Source organism: Mytilus californianus, unplaced genomic scaffold, assembly GCF_021869535.1.
Source record: "Mytilus californianus isolate M0D057914Y unplaced genomic scaffold, xbMytCali1.0.p SCAF_10, whole genome shotgun sequence".
Classification (NCBI taxonomy): domain Eukaryota; kingdom Metazoa; phylum Mollusca; class Bivalvia; order Mytilida; family Mytilidae; genus Mytilus; species Mytilus californianus.
In genome coordinates, this window is record NW_026262582.1 from 63595729 (window position 1) to 63623087 (window position 27359).

The 27359-nt window shown below is 32.1% G+C and overlaps 1 protein-coding gene and 1 long non-coding RNA gene across 2 annotated transcripts in view; both read right to left on the bottom strand.

Moving 5' to 3' along the window:
* The window catches only part of LOC127718374 (uncharacterized), a 64218-nt gene extending 55840 nt beyond the window's left edge, over positions 1 to 8378 (bottom strand). The window contains exon 1 of the long non-coding RNA XR_007989801.1: positions 8281 to 8378. This is a non-coding gene — a long non-coding RNA (uncharacterized LOC127718374). The remainder of the gene's footprint in view (positions 1 to 8280) is intronic.
* A 6361-nt stretch (positions 8379 to 14739) lies between these two features.
* On the bottom strand, positions 14740 to 18359 carry LOC127719128 (uncharacterized). Its single transcript, XM_052225153.1, has 5 exons — positions 18078 to 18359; positions 17167 to 17365; positions 16559 to 16678; positions 15417 to 15896; positions 14740 to 14765 (listed from the first exon to the last, which is right to left on the bottom strand). The coding sequence occupies exons 1-5, from the start codon at positions 18357 to 18359 to the stop codon at positions 14740 to 14742; spliced, it is 1107 nt and encodes a 368-aa protein (XP_052081113.1).
* Between the last annotated feature and the right edge of the window lie 9000 nt (positions 18360 to 27359).

The following is a 27359-nucleotide window of genomic DNA, read 5'->3' on the forward strand; positions in this document are numbered from 1 at the left end:
ATTCATTAATCGGTATAAATTCATAAATCGGTATAAATTATTTACTAATATGCACAACTGCATCTATTTCAAAACTGAATTGACAATAGGTTTGTCGGAGCAAACCACTGCAGCCGCTGAACTATTTGTGAAAGAACACGAAGCATGCAAGTTCAATTAAGTTGCCATATTTTGGATTGCTTACACCAGGAACAATGGTGTAACAACACAACAAAATCATAAACTGTCAAAAACTTTCGGGAATGGCTTGACCCATCACATCGTTTTAAGCACAAATACAACTAACATAAAGAGAAAAGAAACAAAATACCGATCTTAAAGAACGGAAATCTAGTAAAAAGACGTTATCAACAGTCTGAAAAAAGCATGACTTTGTGCAATGTCTAAATATAAGCACGTAATATCGACAGGGTTTAGGACCATAACTTATCATAAATTTAATGCAATACATATCTAGTTTTGAATAATAAAAAAAAAACACTACAAACACGGTCATAACGAACGGTGTGGGAATATACACACCATACGAAGGGATCAAAGGAACATCCTGCCAATGTTTGGCTATACTGTTTTATGACAAAATAGTCGATACTAATATTCTATAATGTTTTTCGACTTACCAACTATATATATGTATTATGTTTAATAATTAAAAAAGTGAAGGTCAAATAAACTCTGCAACAAAGACATGTACGCCTTGCTATCAATCCATTGACCATACATATATGACCCACTGCTTATAGTATCAGAGATACGTACTTAATAAACCTTGTTAATTGATTCGTGAAATGAGGTCCAGGTTAGGTGAACCCAGTCTGACGGACATATAACAGTTTATTAGCAGTCGCTTAACAATAAAACGAGGTCAAGGACAATGAACTAATGCCAGAGAAACCTCGGAAACTTGCGTCGCAGGTGGAACAAAAAAAAATTGCAAAGTGCTCTCTGACCTAGACCTGGTCCGTAGGCTTTTAAACTAACAGTAGAAAATATAAAAGTAACATCGTCTACTAGCCTCGACCACGACAGTTTTTCTTTGTTGTCTGCAAGTGTTTTTAGAATACATCAATGTTATACAGAATATCCTCTTCCTAAGTTGAAGGCTTATCTAGCTTTAAAGCTAAAGTTTAAGGAACAGTAAATTAACGCAAAATGATATTCCAATGATAGTTCATGTCAGTAAACTAGTGCCGAATATACATGGACACAACTCTGATAATACCAGCAGTGTCATCGGCCTTTGGTTTCACACACCGATCTAAACTCTAAAGCTTAACATTGTGTAAGCAAAAACGTGCCAATGTGTAGAAAAACCTAAATAAATTGTTAAAGAGAAATACCACAATTAATTTCCCCAAATTAATACTGAGAATGGAAACGGGGAATGTGTCAAAGAAACAACAACTCAATCAAAGGGCAAAAAACAGCACTAGGCCACCAAAGGGTCTTCATTACAGCGAGAAAATACGGCACCCGGAAATTGATACTTTTCAAAAAATTGTGCAGAATCTATCTTTGTCTCAAATAAATAAATACTTGGCATGAGTAAGGTTTTATCCTGTCCAGAACTACAGACAAACATTTACATAAAATTTCATTGCAGATAAGATTATAACCATGACTGCAAGTTAACCAATCAAATATCCATCCCCTTTTTTCCTGTGTACAAGCTTTGGTAACCATGTGACCACAAGTTTCCAGAATATTTTATAGAAACACCTAATAAATGGTACTTTGAAGCACCCAAGCTATATATTTATGACTCATATTTTTTTTTTCTGCAATGAATTGCAGGGTTTACTTCCCACAACTGTCAAATTCAAGGACTTTTTTTTCAAACCTTTTTCGTATGATACCACTTGCGACGTACTATGATTTGGTAGTATTACAAATAAAGAGGACAATTTTGTTGAATTAACTGAATGTGATATTTTTCTGTGAATTTCTGGTTATTTGAAGCTTTCCTGTCATGTTTTGTTATAATCAGTTGAATAGTTTAAAAGAAATTCATTATAATGAAAGACGACATCTTCAATCATTTTAGGAATTATTTTAACGAAAAATCCAAATCACGCTGCATCATGATAGAATATAGTGTGGACCAATAAATAATCAAATAAATGATCAAATATTTATCTAATCTGCATATAAAGCAGTTGAATATGATACAAAAGATGACTCTAAGATAATGGCACCCCTGATCTACCTCTTTGTCTTCATTATAAGCTCCCTCTTGGTCCATTTATACCTCTCATTACTTCAAAATTTGTAACTTTTTGGGCTTATTAACTAAAAATTTGAGGTAAATATCACTCATTTATACTCGAAATGTGATATTAAACATGTTAAATGAGTAATTGAAGTGTTCAAGCTAAATTGTGTATCCAAATAAAAGTTTCTTGACTCTATTGAGGTTTCAATAAGTCCTTACTTAAAACTTAAGTCACGTTCCAGAGAGAGACATATAATGGTTCCCAAAAGGAAAATAATTTGTTGTTACATGTATTGCGTACAAAAACATTTCCTTTTTTTAATACTGTATATTTCTAAATGAAGTACTTAGGAAGAAGTGTTATTTTATAGCTCGATATAGGAAATGAGGAGAAAAAGTCAGAAAAGCTTTAAAAACACTAGTGTGGTTTGGTCTATCTACTAATAATCAAGGTAAAGCCCTATTTCAAGGCAATTTTCCCTCAAATACGTATTTGAAACTCAATCCACTCAGAATATTTCATGTTTGCATCATTCCAGTGAAAAAGTTTGAATTAAAAAAAAATGAGAGTACATACAAGGTCATTGGTGCGTGTGCAGCTTCCCTATTTAAAATAGACAATGTTGTTGAATAAACTGAATGTGATTATTTACTGAAATACTGGTTAATTCAAGCATTACTGTCAAGTTTTGTTATAATCAGTTGAATAGTTTGAGAGACATTTATTATAAGATAGGACGACATCTTCAGCAATTTGAAGAAAATTTCTGTGAAAAACCCAAATCACCCTGCATCATGATAGAATATAGTGTCGACCAATAAATTCACCATCTCATCTAAATATAAAACTGTTGAATATATGATACAAATGATGACTTTAAGTTGATATGCACCACAAATGTACCTCTTTGTCTTCGTTATTAGGTTTCTATTGTTCCATTTATATCTCTCATTACTTCAAATTTGTAACTTTTTAGGCTAATAAATTAAAATTGTGAGGTAACTATCACTCATTTATGTAAGAAATGTGATATTAACCATTTTTCGTATGAAATAAATGTGACGTATTTTGATTTGGTGGTTTAACAAGGGTGCCACATGTGGAGCAGGATCTGCTTACCCTTCCGGAGCACCTGAGATCACCCCAAGTTTTTGGTGGGGTTCGTGTTGCTAGTCTTTAGTTTTCTATGTTGTGTTTTATGTACTTATATTTGTCTGTTTGTCTTTTTCATTTTTAGTCATGGCGTTGTCAGTTTATTTTCGATCTATGAGTTTGACTGTCCCTCTGGTATCTTTCGCCCCTCTTTCTTAAGACGGAATATTCACAAGAAAGGTAATCCCATTGGCCATGGGTATGAGAACTCATCAAAGATAATAGTCTTATAATAGTGTAAGTAACACGTGCGATTCGTCTACAAACGACTCATAAAAAACATATCATAGTTAACATCATGGTAATAATCTGCCAGATACGCGTTTCATCTTCATCAGAATCATTAGTAGCACTCGGATCAGGGTATCAGGGTAAGTTAAAGATAATCATATACCAAACATTACGAAATGGTTGCCAAATACGTATAAGGTAACCAAAAACCCTAGAATTTCAAGTAATACATTTTTTTGTTGACAATACATTTACAATAAAAAAAAGAAAATATATCAATGAAATGTATGTTAACACAAAAGTGCTGAGTACTGGGTTGGTTATACCCTCGGGAACGAAAAGACTCCAGTAGTGGTATCAATTTAGTGGTTTTTAGAACTCATGATGTTAACATGTACCAGGCTTTTAATGTAATATGGCAGACGCGCATTTCTTTTATATCAGATTGTTCAGTGGCGCTTCAATAAGAACAGTTGGAAAGATAAATCAAACACAAAGTTGCAGAACATAAAAACGGAGAAATTACAAACTACGGCTAGGCAAAAAATGCTTTGAGGTAGAACAACCTTCTACTCCGGGTAATTTAAATTGTAAAAACAGAAGATTGAATAAAATAGAAAGAACATATCAATGATATTTCATACTATCACAAAACGTTATCTTTTAACGGATGAATTTGATCGAAAACATAAAAAAATAAGCTTTTTTGAATATTTGCAGGTTTATGTAAAAATAAAAGATGAATGTGTCTGAGGACACAAATGCCCCCGCTCAAGATTTGTAATTTTCCAAGTTAAAAAGGGACATATCTCTAGAACGATAAGTGATTCACTCGCCAAATTCGAACTGTGTCTGCGAGATTTAGTTTTTAAGAAAATTTAGATGAGGAAAAGTTAGGTAAGAGTGCGTAAACAAAAACTAGACGGACAGCAGGACGGCCGGACGGAAGTACGGACGCCATTGGTAGCACTTAATGCCCCTTGTTTCCGATAATTTTTTGAATTTTGCGCTTGCAGTACAAAAGCGTATTATTTATATTTTTTATTAAATTGATTTCAATCTTTTAAATGATTTTACAAGTATGAGCTATTGTATTTCAAATTGTGTTTGCTACTTAGTTCAAATCAAAACCAAGCAGTGTAAATTCAGGACTAAAATCACCGTTTCTCCAAGGCTTAAATTAACATCTACTACTTATTCGCCATGCCAAATGTTTTGTTATAACGTTGTATGATATAAGCAACTGACAACCATGTAAAATCACATATAAAAAACCCCGTTTTCGTGTCCTGGCTCCTGGTAATGTGCCAAATCGTTTAAACTTCCGTTTTTATGGAACATAACAAAGAAAAATTAATGGGTTTCAGCTGACATTACTCTTTAAACTCAACTACACCATTTGATATATATATATATATATATATATATATATATATATATATATATATATATATATATATATATATAAATATATATAAAACGTCTGAATAATAGTCAACGATTTTTCCCACGAGGGCGCTGGATCGTTACGAGTAACGATACATGTACACAATAAATAAATTATATAAACGCCTAAAAAGTGTACACAACAACACCAATACCAAAATAAAAACTACATCTTTTCATTTATCCCATTTGGTGCCAAAGTTGTTAATTTTCTTATCCAAAATCTTACCCGAGTGAGTCTATCCTCCCTAGACCAAGCAGAGTTGTGGTCAATGATTGTAATGGTCAGTCGATTGAGATCTGCCTAAGTGTGGCCAGGGGATCTCAAATGTCGACTGAAAGGGAGGTCTGGCTTGCATTGGTAGTCGCTACGATGACCGTTCATTCGTTTGTGAAACGGCTGTTTTGACTCGACAACATACTGTTTACCACATTTATACTGTAGGAGATACACAACATTTGTAGTCTTGCAATTAACATTGCAAAATATGGTGTATTCTGTACCAGTAGAGTGACTGTTAAAAGTCTGGGTAACCAGTATTTGTTTGCAAGTCAGACATCGTTTGTTTCCGCAACCCTTGCAAGAGCCAACAGATGAAGAGCCTGCTTGAGAGGATTTGCTCCACCAACGATATTGCAAAAAAACGACTACAAGAACTTCGCGGTCACCTAAAACATCGGGGCTACAAAAGAAAAGACATTGATAAAGGTTTTTCTCGTGCAAACAACATCAGCCGAGATGAACTTTTACAATATAAAATCAAAAAGGTCAACAGGAGGGTGCCTTTTGTGTTGATTTACCATCCAAAATTTGACAACTTATCTCACCTAATCCGCAAAAATTGGAAAGAAATCGAAAAACATCATAAACTATCCAAGATATTTCCCGAGCCACCTGTACTGGCTTTCCGTAGGCCCAAAAGCCTTAAAGACTTGCTGGTGATAGCTAATTTATCCTCTCAAGCAGGCTCTTCGTCTGTGGGCTCTTGCAAGGGTTGCGGAAACAAACAATGTCTGACTTGCAAATAAATACTGGTTACCCAGACTTTTAACAGTCACTCCACTGGTACAGAATACACCATATTTTGCAATGTTAATTGCAAGACTACACATGTTGTGTATCTCCTACAGTGTAAATGTGGTAAACAGTATGCTGGCGAGTCAGAACAGCCGTTTCACAAACGAATGAACGGTCATCGTAGCGACTACCAATGCAAGCCAGACCTCCCTCTCAGTCGACATTTAAGATCCCCTGGCCACACTAAGGCAGATCTCAATCGACTGACCATTACAATCATTGTCCACAACTCTGCTTGGTCTAGGGAGGATAGACTCACTCGGGAAAGATTTTGGATAAGAAAATTAACAACTTTGGCACCAAATGGGATAAATGAAAAGATGTAGTTCGACTCCATGCAGTGCTTCACATTTGAGTTATATTACTTATTATTACAGTCTCTGTTTCTATTTCTTTACCTTACTCATCTCTAAAATAAATCTTATCAATATACCAATTTAAATTGCTTAATTTTTTGAGGGATGTAAAAGTACCAAGCCACGTTCAACTAGTTAACCTTAGTCAAAATTTATTATTATATTTTAACGGCCGTTTGTTTGCGATGTTTAAATACGCAGACTCTGTTGTAACTACTCTACCGTTGTCAAATTGGAAATATTTACAAATTTAGATCGTTCAGTGCTGTTTATTTGGAATTCTTATTGACGCAATCGTTCTTGTAACATCATAACTGTCGTCACCGTTAAAGCTTAAATTTAAGTAGACTGATATATGATTCTTTCAACATCACAATCATATTTACTGATGAAGGATATCTGTTATCCGAAATATTTATAAATAATTACATTTATAGTTCCTTTTTTTGTTATTGGTGTTGTTGTGTACACTTTTTAGGCGTTTATATATATATATATATGTCATTCTTAACAGGCAAAAAAATGTTTCATTATGACATTACGGCACTATGCAAATGAGGCTGTACCGTTGGGTGCAGACCAAGGATAACATGAAGACGCGCGGAAAAAATTAACACGGCGTTTAATCGCGTGCACTTCATGTAAACGCCGCGTTAACTCTGCGTTTACTCCAAAATTTTAGTAGACATAAAAAGTAAACGGGGGTTTACTTTCACGTTTACCTCCGCGTTAACGCGAAAAAGGCGCGTCTTCTAATTTTGTTCATAGTAAACGGGCGTTTACTTCCGCGTTTACTTCCGTGTTAACGTGAAAGGGATGCGTCGTCTGTTCTTTTTTGGTAAAAAGTAAACGCACGTTTACTTCTGCATGGTGGGTTACCCTATTGACAGGACCAATGATAGGACAATGATAGAAAAAAGACAGAACCAACATGAAAATTGCTAATATCAATTTTTTTAATCATGGGATTTATCTTAAATTTGAACTGTATTTAAATTTCTATCAAAACTATCAAAACTTGCGAAAACGTGACCTTATCAACGCTGACAATGACCGGACCAAATGAAATTGCTAATATCTTTTTATTTCTCAAAGAATTCATCTCAAATTTGAGATCTAACAAGCCGGATAGTTGTGTAATTTTTATACCTCAGAACAATTTGAAAACGAAATTATTATACTACCTCTATATATCACGTTCAAAACGCTATAACGTGAACCGCGCGTAACGTCGTACTTAGAAGTGCCGACGTTCAGGGGCAAAATATGAAGTTTTGTTCAACGTCAAGTGGGACAGTCTGAACCAATCACTTGTTGATTCGCTATCAATATTAACATGCAGTTGAATAATATGTAATATTGACTAGTAAAATACAGCTTCAAATTATAGACGTCATCGGTGACAATATGGTGATTGAAACAATTGATCTAAATATACTAAACTAAAAGGGTTATTGCATCTTAGTAAATACTTTCCCGTGTAGAAGATAAATAGCACTTGCATGATTGCAAATGCAATATACAGACTCGGGTCAATATTCACCAATATTCATGCAACAACCCTTTATTGTTTTAACACATAGAATACGGTACGGTTATAAGAAACGCTGATTTGACTGACCATAGTTTACGTAATATGTGTTCAACCTTAAGAATATTTTCAATTTTCATTTACGAATAATTTATAGAGTTAAGCAATTACAACCTCTAAAGAATTACTTGATGAAAGGGAACACTCGAACCCATTGAAACATTCAATTATTCATTATCTTATACACATGTTATATATATAAATTATACTTACCATAAATACAACAAACTGTGCTTACTAATAACTGCATGTACAGCCAAGGGTGATTTGACCTCATTTTATTTCAAGGTTGACTGTGATTTTGATGAACACAAATCCTTTAACAATATAAAAGTTCAAAAGAATAGAAATTTAAATATCATTCACAGACAATACCTGACTGACTCAATGCCTTGAAGATGTAAAACTGATTATTAAGAATTATTACATCAGTTCAATCAAAGTGTGTGACTTTCATAAATAATAATTTGATTTTGTTCTCATTAGGTAGTTGAGTCATTTCCTTGTTTGAATGAGAAGCCATTCAAATACTTGAATAAATGGTCCTTTGAAAGAATTAAGGGGTCATTGACTTATTTGTAGATATTATTTTGCTAAACATTCTTTTTGTCTGTAAACAATTTCAAGACATTTAGCTGGATTTCCTTAAAGTATGGCAATTCCAGAGTTGCTTGATTCTTCCTGAACATAAATGATATAAATACTATTGTATATGGCTTATCTTTATGTGCTGCTAACTAGTTTTCGTGCTTTTACTATTTTGAACAAAAGCATATGAAAATAATGAAATCAACTTTTTTTGTCAAAAACTCTATAAATATTTTGACTTAATTACTTGCTTTTAAAGGTCTGTTCAATTCGGTTGACAGTTATGATTTGTAGATTCTGTACACTACACTACCACATACTTTTATCATACAAGAGATCTTATTTGAGTAAATTGTCATTTTAAAAAATCGGGTTGTATATTAATTTGCTGCAACTCATATTGGCCCTTCTTCTGTAAAGAAAAGGGAAATAAGCAAGATACTAGAACGGCGATGAAATGATTTTTTTGTCTGTTCTTATGATGTGCAATTTCACACTGTTCCAAGTTAAGGGGATGGTTTGACACACCAGCAAACATAATTAACCCCGCGATATGTTTAATGTGCCTGTACAACCATCCAGGTGCAATTGAATGCTGATGAGGAATGTTTGCCTCTTTTTGTACGATTCGATTCGTTAAAACAATAAGGTATTATGATAGTCATCAACAATTGTGGCATTTTATTGAAGAAATGATATATTGTTTAGTGTAATAAAAATAAACAAACATGTTTTAAACGTAGAGATAAACTTTTAGTTTACCTGTCTACAGCAAAATGATAATGAATGAATAATTGTAATTAACTTATTACGGATACATGTTCATACGTTATGGCGTAAATGCAGGATTACACACAAGACAACCATGATACAAAATAAATTTCGAGATACCCGTTCAATCTAGAGGTGCACTGAATGAATTTCATCTTAAATTGAGTTTGAAACAATTTAATTTAAAACAAAAGATACTATTAAAAGTCATACTCGGCGTCGGATATGTTAAGTATGTTGAAATATTTGAGTAATCAATTGTTCATCAGACAAGGAGATTCAAATGCACAATAACGACACGCCATTTTAATCTTCATTTAAATAAATCAGATTTCGAAACGACTTCTAATAAAACAAGGAAGACATTGAAAAACTGCATTTGTAATTTAATATTCTATGCACATGACGTAAATGCTAAAATTTTAGTATCCATTTATTATTCTATTTTTGTAACTTAGTATTATTTTTTTCTTCACAAAGTACAATTCAAGGTTTTTGTTGTTTATCATCCATTTTTTAAATACTAGTAGTATTTTGATGCAAAATTATACATCTTAATACATCAGTATTTATTTTATGTGTGGAGACATCGACCCTTATCCCCAATCGAATAAATTTAAAAATAATCAGTGATTCTATCAATGAATTTATCTAAACACGGCCTTCAAGCTATTCATGAAATTTGTATTATTTGTAAATCAACATGTATGTTACTCGTTTGATTGACATATAAGCAAAGAAAGATTACAAAATGAAATTTAATAATGTTATTCACAGATAGATAATAAGTGCACAGATATTATATGTGACAGTTTCTAAAAAAATAGATTAATCATCAAAATCTTCCTTCCTTTGTATTACATGGAAGCAAGATATGTGTTCCTTTTTTTTTTACTTATTATCTATGTGTGACATCGGGAAACATTATATACATCAATAACCTACTAAGAAAAGACTTAAGGTAGTTCAGGGGTATAGACAAAAATGACAGAATTTTCTTATACTTTGTGAACTTAAATTTTGTAGCATGGTAATTGAAAAATCAAAAAAAAATTGGGGGTCACCGGCCATCTAAGAGATTTTTTGACCTCTGAAAATGAGTGCAAATAGGCTATATGGATATATAGGGAAAATGGACATAAAACCTCTTTGATTGAATTTTCACAGCAAACAAAATGACAGAAGTTGCTCATTTTTGCATACTGAAAAGTTTGATGTCTCTATTTCTTGAAATTGGAATAAAATTTGGGGGTCACCGGCCATCCAAGAGATTTTTTGACCACTAAAAATGAGTGCAAAAAGGCTAAATATAGGGAAAATGGACATAAAACCTCTTTGATTGAATTTTCACAGTAAACAAAATGACAGAAGTTGCTCATTTTTTCATACTGAAAAGCTTGATGTCCCTATTTTATGAAATTGGAATAAAATTTGGTGGTCACCGGCCATCCAAGAGATTTTTTGACCTCTAAAAATGAGTGCAAAAAGGCTAAATATAGGGAAAATGGACATAAAACCTCTTCGATTGAATTTTCACAGCAAACAAAATGACAGAAGTTGCTCATTTTTTCATACTGAAAAGTTTGATGTCTCTATTTCATGAAATTGGAATAAAATTTGGGGGTCACCGGCCATCCAAGAGATTTTTTGACCACTAAAAATGAGTGCAAAAAGGCTAAATATAGGGAAAATGGACATAAAACCTCTTTGATTGAATTTTCACAGCAAACAAAATGACAGAAGTTGCTCATTTTTTCATACTGAAAAGCTTGATGTCCCTATTTTATGAAATTGGAATAAAATTTGGGGGTCACCGGCCATCCAAGAGATTTTTTGACCTCTAAAAATGAGTGCAAAAAGGCTAAACATAGGGAAAATGGACATAAAACCTCTTCGATTGAATTTTCACAGCAAACAAAATGACAGAAGTTGCTCATTTTTTCATACTGAAAAGTTTGATGTCTCTATTTCATGAATTTGGAATAAAATTTGGGGGTCACCGGCCATCCAAGAGATTTTTTGACCACTAAAAATGAGTGCAAAAAGGCTAAATATAGGGAAAATGGACATAAAACCTCTTTGATTGAATTTTCACAGCAAACAAAATGACAGAAGTTGTTCATTTTTTCATACTGAAAAGCTTGATGTCCCTATTTTATGAAATTGGAATAAAATTTGGGGGTCACCGGCCATCCAAGAGATTTTTTGACCTCTAAAAATGAGTGCAAAAAGGCTAAATATAGGGAAAATGGACATAAAACCTCTTCGATTGAATTTTCACAGCAAACAAAATGACAGAAGTTGCTCATTTTTTCATACTGAAAAGCTTGATGTCTCTATTTTATGAAATTGGAATAAAATTTGGGGGTCACCGGCCATCCAAGAGATTTTTTGACCTCTAAAAATGAGTGCAAAAAGGCTAAATATAGGAAAAATGGACATAACAACCTCTTTGATTGAATTTTCACAACAATCAAAATGACAGAAGTTGCAATTTTTTTCATACTGAAAAGCTTGATGTCTCTATTTTATGAAATTGGAATAAAATTTGGGGGTCACCGGCCATCCAAGAGATTTTTTGACCTCTAAAAATGAGTGCAAAAAGGCTAAATATAGGAAAAATGGACATAACAACCTCTTTGATTGAATTTTCACAACAATCAAAATGACAGAAGTTGCAATTTTTTTCATACTGAAAAGCTTGATGTCTCTATTTCATCAAATTGGAATAAAATTTGGGGGTCACCGGCCATCCAAGAGATTTTTTGATCTCTAAAAATGAGTGCAAAAAGGCTAAATATAGGGAAAATGGACATAAAACCTCTTTGATTGAATTTTCACAGCAAACACAATGACAGGAGTTGCTCATTTTTTCATACGGAAAGCTTGATGTCTCTATTTTATGAAATTGGAATAAAATTTGGGGGTCACCGGCCATCCAAGAGATTTTTTGATCTCTAAAAATGAGTGCAAAAAGGCTAAATATAGGGAAAATGGACATAAAACCTCTTTGATTGAATTTTCACAGCAAACACAATGACAGAAGTTGCTCATTTTTTCATACGGAAAGCTTGATGTCTCTATTTTATGAAATTGGAATAAAATATGGGGGTCACAGGCCATCCAAGAGATTTTTTGACCTGTGAAAATGAGTGCAAAAAGGCTAGATATAGGGGAAATGGACATAAAACCTCTTTGATTGAATTTTCACAGCAAACAAAAATGACAGAAGTTGCTCATTTTTTCATACTTAAAAGCGTGATGTCTCTATTTTACGAAATTGGAAAAATATTTGGTGGTCACCGGCTATTCAAGAGATTTTTTGACCTCTGAAAATGGGTGCAAATAGGCTAATTTCTGAATGGATATAGGGGAAATTGGAAAAAAAAACCTTTCTTTTTGAATATTCACAGGAAAAAAATGACAGAACTTGCTAATTTTTATGCCCCATCATAGCTGAGGGGGCATTGAATTTTACCCTTGTCCGTATGTAAGTCTGTTCGTCCGTATGTACGTCCCAGGTTTGATTTAGGTTCTCCAGCTTTTATTTGCCTCAACCAAATGTTATGAAACTTTATCACAATGTTTTTACCACACAACACACACCAAGTTTTAATTTTGTTGGTGTCACTTTAACCGTTCTAGAGTTATGCCCCTTTACAAATTGAAAAATTGCTGAATTTTTCCTTTCCTTTCTCTAACTTTAGTTTGCTTTTACCAAATGTTATGATTGATATCTTGCAGTTTCCTTTGCATTTTCTTATCAAACTTTGAAGTATTATTAAGTATCATGTGCAGATTTCGGTGTAAATAGGCTGTGTTTGCTTTATATATAAGACTCATTTCTAAAGGAGCACCAACATAAAATATTATGTAAAGGAAACATGGCATTTTCTGTTTATTTTCTTATTATGATATGAGTTAGAATGTCCCATTAGTATGGTTAATCTTTCTTTTATCACACATTAAAGATTCAGATAAATGTGAGCATTTGTTCTCGTTTTCTTTTCATTTCTTTTTAATATTAAAAAAATACATTCCGAATAAATTTGACAAAAAATAGACCTACCATCACTACCACACATAATCAGCACAGTAAGTGCCCCTCTTTTTCCATTCCATTTGATTATCCAGTATTATGTGGTGATGTGCAAGTTATAATTGTTTTTTTTGTGTGTTACCGAGTTGATTTAGGGAATTAACATGACTAAACATATTTCTTGATAGAAGTGAAACAACAACATGTGATCTAACACATTTATTTTATTTTCAATGGATATCTGTTCTTACGTTTGTTTGTACATATATAATTAAATAAAGATGCCAAATAAATTACATGTTTTTCTCAGTTAGAAATACTGTTTGTAGTAACTAGGTTAAATAATTTCACTGAATAAAATTTGCAAAGGCCTTGCTAATAATATAAATTTTTAAAAACATATTAAGACATTTTGCTTTGGACTTCAACATGACAAATTCTAGACTTAACCCTAATTTGGTTTATTATACAATTATTTGCAAAATGTAGATCATAATGAATATGTGTAAAATTTCATTAACTATGTTCAGCACAAACATTGACCTGACCAATACCTGAATACATGTATTATCATGTAAACATCAAATAGTCATGATTGAAGTCATCAAAATACTGTTTGTTTGAATATATTTGCCGTAACTTGTATAAGTCTTTCTGATATCATTTTATCCCATATTCAATCTTTTAAAGATGGAGATCTCCTTCTTTCCCATCCACAGAGGTAGGAGTATAATTATGCCAGACATCTCATTCAAAATTTTACTTTTTGAATATACAGTATTTTGATACTTCTGTACAAATAGATGAAAGTATGTTATTTATAGATAGCTTTTTAAAGTTTCAACAGCAATAACATTTCTAAATAACCTTGGATGTCTTTTTACTAATATAAACACCTGAGAGAAAAGACTACAATTGTTCCTGCAGCTTTTTTATAATTGTTAAGCTATTTTCCAAAAATTTCTATATACTTGTTCTAATTGCCTGTACTAGCAATAAAAAAAATCCACCAAAATATATATAAAAAAAACACAGACTAAGACTAAGATTTATAGAACTGTTAATTCAACATATTTTAAAACTCTTATCTCAAGTTGAACTTTTTTTCAAGAAAGTGTACAGTCAAAATTTATCATACTATGTTCATACAGTCTATCTTTATGAACAAAATTTGGGTTATAGCCTGATAAATTACTTCACTGGATTATGTATGCATTAAAAACTCAAATGCATCTCATCCAGTAAGTAATGGTTTTCCAATCAACAATAAATTATTACACAAACTTAAAACAATTGATATCTAAAAAAATTCAAGGTTCATATAAAGTTGTATAACTATCAAAACAATTTGGTTTATATATTGAAGATTTGTCTACAATACATTTACAAATATTACAGCAGGGCTCACGCTACCATTTACAGTAATTTACAGTACACATTAATGTTTATCTCTGATCATGAATTTCAACAAAAGGTTAGTTAAGGTAAAGTTCTGCATAACAACGATCAATTTTCTAATTCTTATCATACAGGAGGAATAATATTTTATGTTAAAACTTCATGACCTCCCCTGTAACTGTATCATATGCTCTTAAAGTATTACCACTGACTGACTACCTTATATAACAAAACATATTTTTCCTTTACTTTTGACTAATTAGATACTCATATACTCTTTGTATAATTTTTTTGTTTGATGTCACTCTAACTACCCCAGTTGAAGACTTTTCTGTCATTAAGGCTTTGAGTCCTGCCATGTCATTTCGTTGTACTGCTAATTGGAAATGTTGAAACCTTAGGTTAGACCTCGCTGTCTTTAGTGCCATAGCTTTTGACAGACATTTTGATTGAACTAGCTTTTCAAAAGTTTTCAAGTTGGCCAATTGAATCTGGTATAACTGAGGGTAGCTAGGTGAAAAAGCAAGTTCACTAATAAATTGAGAAACATTACCTTTCTCAGTGACTAAATTAAAAAGTAATTTTGTGTCATACACAGCATTATGAGATTCATACTGTTGACCTAATAGTTTGTCAACAAGAAAAGACTGGCTATAAGATGACAAGCCAGGTGAAACAAGTTTAAACAAATTCAAAGAGTCTAAAAATGCAACAGTCCTTGCACATAGTTCACTGTACATATTCATACATTTTAAGGTATGAAATAAAACATGGCAGTCAAATCGTTTTATATTATGTCCTACCAATACAGGTTTATCTGTGAAACTTGACAAATAAGTTAAAAAATCAGTCATTCCTTCATGTTTATGCTTATAAACAACAGCATTACCATTGTAATACATTTTTTGTCCTACAATAGTGATTTTTGTTATTTCTGATGCTTCTCTTGAAATTTGTTGGTCTGGAAATATATATCGACTGAAGGAACTGTCTTTGGTGCATGCAGCTATCTGGGTTATATCAGAATATCTACCTGAAGTTAAACATTTTGTTTATTATTGTGCATCTAAACTGTAAAAGGTATTTCGAAAAAGCAATTAATTGTCAAAAAATTATCAACAGGACTAAGTCTTCTATCCCCCTTATTTGAACTTTAGTTGATGGTCTTATTGGCAATTATACCACATCTCCTTATTTCATATCTCTCTTCATTGAAATAACTAAAAAAAATTAGTTTTGCTCCACTGGTCTGTAAATATTTTTCTAAAATTATCATCTTTGTATTTTATCTCACCTCCAAAATAAGGTAGATGCAAAGTGTAAATTGCTAAAAAAAAAAATGAAAGAGTTATTGCCCCTCAAATGTATTGTTTTAGCAATTTTCAGTTTTTGGTTTTATTTCAACTAAAAGAAAAAAATAACATTAGAATAATCATCAAAATCAAGCTAAATTATCAAGGTGAGTCATTCATGATCCTCTTAATATACTTTATTCATAACGCAGCCTAATATGCATTGACTTTAAAATTTGGCTTAACACAGTATATACAGACATTGATAATGTGTTTCTGTAGATATTGTTATATCTTTGATGTCATGAAAAAATGCAGTTCTTTCAATTTTAACGTTATCCACTGAAATATTTTTTTATAATTGAGGTAACTCATTTCTGAAGTTTAATTATGTATAACTTACTTAAACCAGTTGTCTCTAAATCAAAACAAACTATTGGTGCATCATCTATGTTTGTAAAGGTTTCAGCTTCAGGAATTGCAGGTATTTCTTCTATGTCTATTGTTGCAAAATCTTCTAACCCTAATTAAAATAAAATATACCAAGTCTTTGAAAGAAAATAATTTCAACTTTATAAAATATCAAAATCTACTAAAATCATTAATATTTTGTGACTAAATTGTCCCAAAAATTACAATACTTCAGAAGTCTGGTAAATTTCATGATTACATCTTCATGTTAATTATATAACTTTAATGTCTGGCTGAAATCTCACGCATTTTCACAGTTTGTGATTAATTGCACAGTCATTTTATAATTTGAAAACTTTTTTGACTTGGGGACATAAAAATATATACATGAATATTACATATGCATGGACCTGATGGTGTAGCATTCTCCTATTTGGATATAATGATCACATGTATCAAAGATTATTTTATATATCCAAAGCCTTGTTTCTATTTTAAAGTATATTGATTCTATGTTTCTATTATAATAATAATTATGTATATTGACCTCTTCAAAAGTAAAAGGCACATCATACTTTCTGTCAATATAAGAATTATTACCGATTGAACTGTGGTATGTTCTCCCTTCTTTGACTTCAGCCACTGTTGTTTTTTGGAGGCGTTTCTTTTTGAGAACTTTACGTTGTCTTTTTCCCTGTTTGCTTTTGAATCTGTTTTTGTTGCCCTCTCTCTTCTTGTTTAATTTATTACCCCTGCTTAGGGTCTCATTTCCAGGTGACAGGCCTATAGATGTGTTTAACTGAAAAATCAATTCATTTAAAATCATGCAAGTCTTTATCATCTTTATAATAATTCCTTAAAAAAAATCATATTTTGTATGTTTTTGCAATGAAAGTTGAAGGCATTTTGTAGTATGAATATTACATTTTGAGCAGCAATAATCAATCATTGAATAGAATTCGGCAAAATTGAGATTAATCTTGACCTGATGTAGAATAATCAGAATATTTACCCAGGAATCTTTAACAGTTGATATCATAATGTATTGTTTTTTTTGCTCATTTTTAAAGGCTGTAAAAGTTTTTCCAGAATTAATGGTATGGGAGGGAGGAAGGCACTTTTATTAAAATTTGATGGGTGGTGGTTATTTAAGAAAGATTGCCTGAACATTTATATGAAATATCCAATTTAAAATGTATGCATGGTGGGGTCAAATAAAAAGTGCCTTCCTACCCCCCATGATACATTTATTTTTGGAAAAGCCCTAACATAGTTGCTTAGATATGTCTTTTTGTCTTTGGTAAATAGATGTCTCATTTGCAATCATACCGTATTTTCTTATTTTTATATTTTTTTAGTTTATTTGTTTTAATAGAGAAGTATATATATATATGAAGTAAGATTGCATTTATTACACATTCATTGTGATAATTAAAGCCTTAATGTTAGTTGCTAATTTCTGTTCAATTGTCTTAATTGCAATTAAGTATAGAATGTTTATCAAATAATACCTCAGCAATGTAATTATAACCCTCATTCTTTTGGAGTACAGCTGAGCTGACTCTGTAATTTAAAGATGCTGATGTGGAGAAATGTTTGGTTTTTGGAGCTTTGAGAGCAATTAAGTTATTAAAGCTTTCATTTGCCTGTGATGAGCCCAAGTTAGATAGCTTTTTAGACTGTGGAACAATTTTTTGAATAAACAGTTTCTCAAGATCTGATCTGAGTTCCACGGGGAAGATTTGAATGGATATAAGAATCCTTGTCTTTAAGGTATCCGCACCAAGTTTCATTGCCAAATATGTGTTTTATTGATGCATGTAGGCCGTCCTCAATACCACTCGGATTACCTACATTCTGGTTGACAACGTATGTAAAGTTTTTAACAATTGCGTCACAAACCATTCCAGTTAACTCTTTGTGTTTTGGCTTTAGTTCATTTATCTTTGAAATAATGTTATGTTTGATATGATTTCTATCACTTATTTTTTCCATTTTTGAATTGGGCATTAATCGCTTGGCTCGGTCAAACCCTGTGGAATCATCATCTCCTACTACTTCTAATATATCCACTCCTTTTTCATCTAATTCCTTTAACATTTCGACTACCATATCTGGTTCCATACCCTGAAATAGTTTTTAAAATAATGTGTATTCAGTAAACATTTAGATGATACCACAACCCCATATTTGATTATCAAAAGCCTTAAACTTTGCATTGACAAAATTTTTTGTAAAAATTCCTCAAAAATGAAAGCTTACACGGTTTGGTTAATTCAACAGTTGTATCTAACAATTCTAATAATCTGTCAATTATTTGAAATTGAAATTTTTTGGAAACACGAAAGAATGAATGGTCCTCACATTCAATTTTATCAACTAAACATTGAATATGCCAATTCAAAATTACAACTTATTGTCATAGTAAATAATGAAGTGTTGGTTGTTTTCACAATGCAAAGATTACGGGACGTATTATGGGATATCGTTGTCCGTCTGTTCTTCTGTTGTCAACATGTAGGACATTAAATTAACTCAAAAACGCTTTAACTAATTTGCATAAAACTTTGATGAATTGTTATGTATATTGATGTGAGATCCCTTTGGTTTTTTATAAATTTTCGATTTTACATTTCCGAGTTATGGGGTTTTATTCATTAAAAAAGGGGTGATTTTCCAGTTTTGGACAATGACTCAAAAATACTTTCAGCAATTCTCATGAAACTTTAGTGAATTGTTTATATCTATTGATGTAAGCTCCCTTTTGATTTTTATACATTTGAAATATGACATTGAGAAGTAATTGAACTTTTTCTTTGAAAATGTGACGGGCGTATCATGTGCTCATGGCGCAGCTGTTTATTACCATTGTTATTGCTTTCATATGGTAAATACCTTTGCCGAACCACTCCAATTCTTTCTACACTTATGTTGTCGTGGTAAGACACCTCTGCTCTTTGCCCTTTCACAAATTCTACAGCTTGATATGCGAACCTTATGGTTTACAACTTTGCCTGTGGTTTTTCCTATCAGTGTGGAAACTCCTTCAAAATGCAACATATTGAAGTTTTATATCTAAATCACAATGTTCAAGACAAGATTTGAAAAGAACAGGTTTATATTGAGCATATCAAAGAACCCTCAATACTAAAATGTTGTTGAAATAAAACAACATTTAATTTTGGACCCCAATTTCGACCAACTTGAAAACAAGGCCAAACAAATCAAAAATCTAAATACACGATAAGATTCACCATATCAAAGAACCCCAAGATCTCAACTTTTGAAGAATAAAAAAAAAATTTGACTCCTTTACACCTTAATGTGAAATTATTTATTTGAAAATTGGTACCGAATTCAATAAAATGCTCCACTGGGCACAGCTTGATACGACCGCAGAGGTTGAATCCTAAATAGGGGCAAGTATGGACACAACATTCAAGCTTGATACAGCTCTGAATTTGGATTGTGATTAAATATTTGACACAGCATAGGTTTCTGACACAGAATGAATGTGGTCTAAGAACTTAAAAAAATTTAATTTACCTATTATGGTCCAATACCCAAAATCTAAATACATGGTTAGATTCAGCATATCAAAGAATCCAAAGAATTTTATTTTTGATGAAATCTATATATAAATCAGAAATAACCAACTTAAAATGGAAAATTTTAAAGAAAAAAAAAAGGAAAAAAAAAATCCCCCCCCCCCAATTTTTTGAACCCCCTTATGATTCATCACCCCCAAACTCAATCCCAGCCTTCCCTTTGTGGGATGGTACCTTGCAGTACAAATTCAGAGAGATCCATACACTTGAACACAAGTTATTGTCTGGAAACTAGAAAAATGCTTATTTTTTGCCCCTTTTTGGCCCCTTATTCCTAAACGTTTTGGGCAATTACCCCCAAACTCAATTCCAGCTTTCCCTTTGTGATATGGAACCTTTTAGTGCAATTTCAGATAGATCCATACACTTACACACAAGTTATTGTCATGAAACTAGAAAAATGCGTGTTTTTTGGCCCCTTTTTTGCCCCTAATTCCTAAAATTTTGAGGCAATTACCCCCAAAATCAATCCCAGCCTTCCCTTTGTGGTATGGTACCTTGCAGTACAATTTCAGAGAGATCCATACACTTGAACACAAGTAATTGTCTGGAAACTAGAAAAATGCTTATTTTTGGCCCCTTATTCCTAAACGTTTCGGGCAATTACCCCCAAACTCAATTACAGCTCTCCTTTTGTGATATGGAACCTTTTAGTACAATTTCAGATAGATCCATACACTTACACACAAGTTATTGTCATGAAACTAGAAAAATGCTTGTTTTTTGCCCCTTTTTTGCCCCTAATTCCTAAAATTTTGAGGCAATTACCCCCAAAATCAATCCCAGCATTCCCTTTGTGATATGGAACCTTGTGGTACAATGTCAGAGAAATTCATACACTAACACACAAGTTATTGTCTGGAAGTTACAAAAATTGCCCCTAATTCCTTAACTGTTGGTACCATAACCCCCAAAATTAATCCCAACTTTCCTTTTGTGGTATTGAACCTTATGGTAAAATTTCATAGAGATCTATTCACTTAAACTAAAGTTATTGTGCGAAAACCAATTTGTCTTCGGACGACGACGACAACCACGACGACACCAACGTCATACCAATATACGACCGCAAAAATTTTTTGCGGTCATATAAAAATCTAAATACATGGTTGTATTCGATATACCAAAGAACCCAATAATTTAATTTTTGAATTTTTGAAAAATTTTAAGATTTTAAAAAATGTTGACAGCTTTGGATATTTTATGTGGACTTATCTATTTGAAAATTGGGACCAAATTCAAAAATCCAAATATATTGTAAGATTGGGCATATCAAAGAATCCAAAAAATGCAACTATGAATAAAGTTTAATTTCAGATCCCTTGGATCTCAATATGCACCAATTAAAATACAGGGTCCAAAATCCAATAGATTCAACATATTAAGAACCCCATAAATTCAAGCCTGTAAATTAATCATAATGAAATCGGTCAAGAAAAAAGCAGTTTATACAAAGTATTAGAAGTATTGTTTTTAGCCTGGTGAGCATTTTTAATTTCCTATGGAAATTCATATTGGAAGGGGAGATAACTCCGCAAAAAAAAAGAGTCTTTTTTTTGTCAGTTTTTGGTTGATTTTCTTAAAATTTATGTAAAGTATGATACTTAGATGTGGTTATAAGTTCATATTTGACTATATTATATAATCTTCAGCTCATGAAATGTACAAAACCAAAGAATTATGGGTATTTTTATTATGCCCCCGCCGTAGCGGAGGGGGCATTAAGTTTTACCCTTGTCCGTCTGTACGTACGTACGAACGAACGTACGTACGTCCCAAATTGGTTTCCGTTCTCTAACTTTAGTTTGCCTCAACCAAAATTTATGAAACTTATACACAATGCTAATTACCACAAAACACAGATCAAGTTTGAATTTTGGTGGCGTCCCTTTTACCGTTCTAGAGTTATGCTCCTTTACAAATGGAAAAATTGCTGAATTTTTCGTTTCCGTTCTCTAACTTTAGTTTGTCTCAACCAAATGTTATGAAACCTATACACAATGCTTATTACCACAAAACACAGATCAAGTTTGAATTTTGGTGGCGTCACTTTAATCGTTCTAGAGTTATGCCCCTTTAGAAATGGAAAAATTGCAAAAGTTTTATTTTCCTCTTAATATCAAGTTATTAATTTTTAGAATTGGAGTTATCTTCCTTTGTCCATGATTATAGTTGAGTCAACTGCAATCAATGCTTAATACAATGCAATGTTTAATTTTGACTTCCACTGATAAAACACAGATCAAGTTGAATTTGGGTAGTGTCACTTTAACCATTATTGGGTTATGCCCCTTTATAAATCGAAAGATTGCAAAATTTTTAGTGTCCATTCTGTAACTTAAGTTTGCCCCAACCAAACATTATGAAACCTATACACATTATTCATTACCACAAAACTAAGATCAAGTACAACATTTTTGTATCCGTTTTCTAACTTTAGTTTGCCTCAACCAAATGTTATGAAACTTATACACAATGCTTATTACTACATAATACAGATTAAGTACGAAATTTGGTGGCAACACTTTTACCATTCTTGAGTTATGTCCCTTTATAAACATAAAAATTGCTGAAGTTTTCGTTTCCGTTCTGTAACTTTAGTTTGTCTTAACCAAATGTTATAAAACTTATACACAACCGTTCTAGAGTTATGCGTGTTTACAAATAGAAAAATTGCTGAATTTTTAGTTTCTGTTCTCTACTAAAGTTAGCCTCAACCAAATGTTATGAGACTTACACACAATGCTTATTACCACAAAACTGAGATCAAGTTCAAATTTGGGTAGCGTCACTTTTACCGTTCTTCAGTTATGTTCCTTTATAACTATATGATGTGCAAGCAGGGGCATCATCTGTGTCCACATGTGGACACTATCCACATTTTTTTTGTTTTTTTCATTTAACAAATTGCAAATTTGTGGCTTTGTGACCATTTTGAAAAAAAAATGTGAAAATTTGGTTTAGTTTATATCTGTATATTATATTTGTTCAGCATCTACCTTGTTTAAAGAAACTTTAAACCACAAAAAGAAGAATATATAAATAAATGGTCAACTAATGAATGACGAAATCTAGAATGTAGCTTGATAAAAGATAGGGAAACACCTTAAGAGTTGTTTGTTATACTCTAAAGAAGGCTAAAATATCAACAATCAATACATTCTATTGAATAGAAGCGGTAAAGTTATAATTTTGTATCAATTTTAATTGATATTTCTGCCTTTTTTGCAGAGTTATCTCCCTTTTTCAATGCATATCTCCATAGGAATTTTAAATCATGATTTTTTAGTCTTCCTCAAGTAAGAATATATGGAACTTTTTTCTGTGTATATTTGGGGTATAATGCTAAAGATTAAAACTTAAAAAATCTTCTGTTGCAATTACTTTAAGGTTAGGGTCAAATTTATGCTAGATTGACTGGACTAATTGGTATGACTGTGCGGTATGGGCTTTGCTCATTGTTGAAGGCCGTACGGTGACCTATAGTTGTTAATTTCTGTGTCATTTTGGTCTCTTGTGGAGAGTTGTCTCATTGGCAATCATACCACATCTTCTTTTTTTATAATGGGGTATATTCCAAAAAGAAAGCAACTAATATTTAACAAGCAAAATGCATTTCTATAGATCCACCCCACCAGGTGATCACACTGAATGGACATGAAATAAGCACTGTCATTTTTACCTGATAAGCTGTTGTACGATCGGCCAGATCCTTTTTTCTGCCAGCATGTATCAGTACTTATGCATATTCCACTTCTACTGTCTGTTTATTCTTCTAATTTAATAGGAAAAAAATGCACATATAATATATATATATATATATATATATAGAAATAAGCAGTAATAATAGACCACTTCTGTACTCCACTTTGGACTTGACTGTCCTTAATTAGTGTGATTAATTAATATCCATCTTGGTATAGTCTGTATAATTGATTCCACAAATGCTCCTCCAGTCTTGACTCTGTCTCGACCTGTGTCTACAATCATGATCTTCAAATTTAGTCTAGACTGGTCTGAATGAGCCTATCTAACTATATAATGAATTTTATATTAATCTTACAAAATTTCAGGTTATTTGGTAGTTGGTTCATTGCTGTCAAATTAAAGGCTTTGATTAATAGGTAGAAAAAAATAGAATTTTCAGTTCTGATTAAATTAATATAGTGACCTTTAATTATAACTTTAAATTTTTCCAATTAACTTAGATTTTCATAAAACTTTGCAGCTATCTCAATTATATATTGATCTTACAGAATGCCATATTGTTTGGTAGCTTGGTGTATTGCTGTCAAATTGAAGGATTTCATTAATAGGTAAAAACAGCAAGAATTTTCAGTTTGGACTAAATTCTGATTGTCACCTTTAAATTTTTATAAAACTTTTCCAAATCAACTTTGATTTTCATTAAACTTTATAGCTATCTGAATTATATGATGATGTTACAGAATGCAAGGTTGAATGGTAGTTTAGAGTGTAGCTATCAAATTTAAGGACTTAATTAATTGGTTAAAAAAAGCTAGAATTTTCAGTTTGGAGTAAATTCTGATAGTCACTTTTAAATATTTTCATAACTTTTTCAAGTTATAATTTTGATTTTTCATCAACATCTTTAGCTATCTCAATTAAATATTGATCTTGCAAAATACCAGGTTATTTGGTAGTTTTCAACTTTTGTTTATTGCTGTCAAATTTAAAAATTTAATTTATAGGTATCTTTATGAATTTAGACCCAATTGAAAATTGTGACTTTTTTTTACCTATTAATTAAATCCTTAAATTTTATGGCAATCAACAAAATAGCCACATTACCTGCATTTTGTAAGATCAATATATAATTAAGATAGCTGTATAGTTTTATGAAAATCCAAGTTGATTTAGAAAAGTTAGAAAGAAAATAAAAGGTGACTATCTGATTTAAGTACAAACTGAAAATTCTTGCTTTTTTTTTGGTTGAGATTGTAGAAACTGAGTCCAGACTGGTTGAGCATTTGTCGAGACCATATTCAGACTATACCAATATTATCAAGTACTCAATCAGGCTTATGAAGTAAAGTATATGAAAATGTATATAAATACAAAATAGCCATAATTGTTATCAAACCTGTTGTGGAATTCAATATTTCCCTTTGCAAGTGTCTTTGCTGTGACATGATGGCCTGATTCTCAAGAACACTGCCGGCTTCATTTTCTCTAATTTTCAAGGTCTTTGCATCTATGCAATGGACATTAAGTGATGACAAAAAGTTGTTGAGCTGAGTCTCACCAATACCAGCATGTATCATTCCTGTATTGTTTATTATATAATTAAAAGATGTTTAATAAAAATGAATTGTGAATACATCAAAACAATTGGTTCAATGTGTATTTTTAACATGTTTAATGAAGTGTTTTTCACAAGACCTTTCATGACCTTTCATCATCACTACAAATTCTGTAATTGAGGCTATCAGAATTGTTTTTTAATGTAATATATATGTGAAGCCTAGGTGGTCAAGTGGTCTAACGTGTTGGATAAAGTGCAATACGATTTTGTGCCACGATATCTCAGTAGTATGAGTTTGAATCCCGGCGAGGGAAGAACAAATAAATTTGCGAAAGCAAATTTACAGATCTATAACATTGTTCGGCTGATGTTTAGATGAATTATAAATATATACCAGTAGACAGATGGTGTTATAAATGTGTTTGATGCTATAATTTATATATTAAATCCAAGGTATAATTAATGATTTTTTACATGATGTGTTTTTTTTTTCCATTTTTCTCAATCAAGTAATTCTTTCTGTCAGTATTGTTCTTTTGTATTGCTTTAATTGTTATTTTCTTATTATGTTGCCCCTTCAAAAGCGCCTCGTTGGTTCTATAACTTGAAATAAAGTATAATTTATATGTTATTCTTCTATACATGTACAGATGTACAGGGTTATGTTCTTCTCATATATTTTATGATAGATATAGGAAGATGTGGTATGAGTGCCAATGAGACAACTCTCCATCCAAGTAACAATTTAAAAAAGTAAACCTTTATAGGTCAAGGTACGGCCTTCAACACAGAGCCTTGGCTCACACCAAAGAGCAAGCTATAAAGGGCCCAAAAATTACTAGTGTTAAACCATTCAAACAGGAAAATCAAAGGGCTAATCTATATAAAAACGAGAAACACGTATGAACTACATAAACAGACGACAAATAGTATGATACTAAACCCCTAACGGAAGGGATAGTGTTGATATTCATATGATGAAACATAATCTTTCAATCAGTTTAATTGAGGTCTGGGGCTGGCATGTCAGTAACAGTTGGTAGTCATTTGTTAATTTATGTATAATTGTCATTTTGTTTAGTTTCTTTTGTTACCTATTTTGACATCGGACTCAGACTTCACTTAAACTGAGTTTTAATGTGCATATAGCCATTGGCTTGAGATCTCACAAAACATGTTTAACCCTGCCGCATTTTTGTGCCTGTCCCAAATCAGGAGCCTCTTGCCTTTGTTTGTCTTTTATGATTTTTAATTATAGTTCATATTTATATATTTCAGTCTTTCAGAGTTTACATGTACATGATGTAGCTATATATATATATAGTATGACGTCCTTATTCAATGAACTAGTACACATTTTTGTTACGGGGCTAGCTGAAGCATGCCTCAGCGTGCAGGATTTTCTCATTGTTGAAGACCCATCGGTGGCTGTTTTCTGCTCTTTGGTCAGCTTGTTGTCTCCTTGACACATTCCCCATTTCCAGTCTCAATTTTACAACCAAGAAAATGTTATGCTATTTTATAAATAACAGATTTATGATGAGATGAACATAAAAGAAAAGTCAACAGACACTACTACTTTTCCAGAGGACTAATAAAAATGTCAGGTGACATATGTGGGGTTGGGAAGGTTAGAAACTCTACATGAAAGAAACCTGTTGCAGCTTTCGTGTTGACATCAAAAATTCCAACACCTTTCTTTTCTCTCCCAAAGTGGACCTTGCCTAGTTTAATTCTGTTTAAGGTTTGACATGACGAGTTTTGACAAATAATGTACACTATGCCGGTCAGACCATAGCACCGGACTCCCTTTGCATCATGCAAATGTAAAGGTAAACTACATTCTCTGCAACCTTTTAGCTGGTTAGCCAATGTGTCCAGTTCGGTCACTAGTCTACAGTGACTTAAGGGAACAAGAT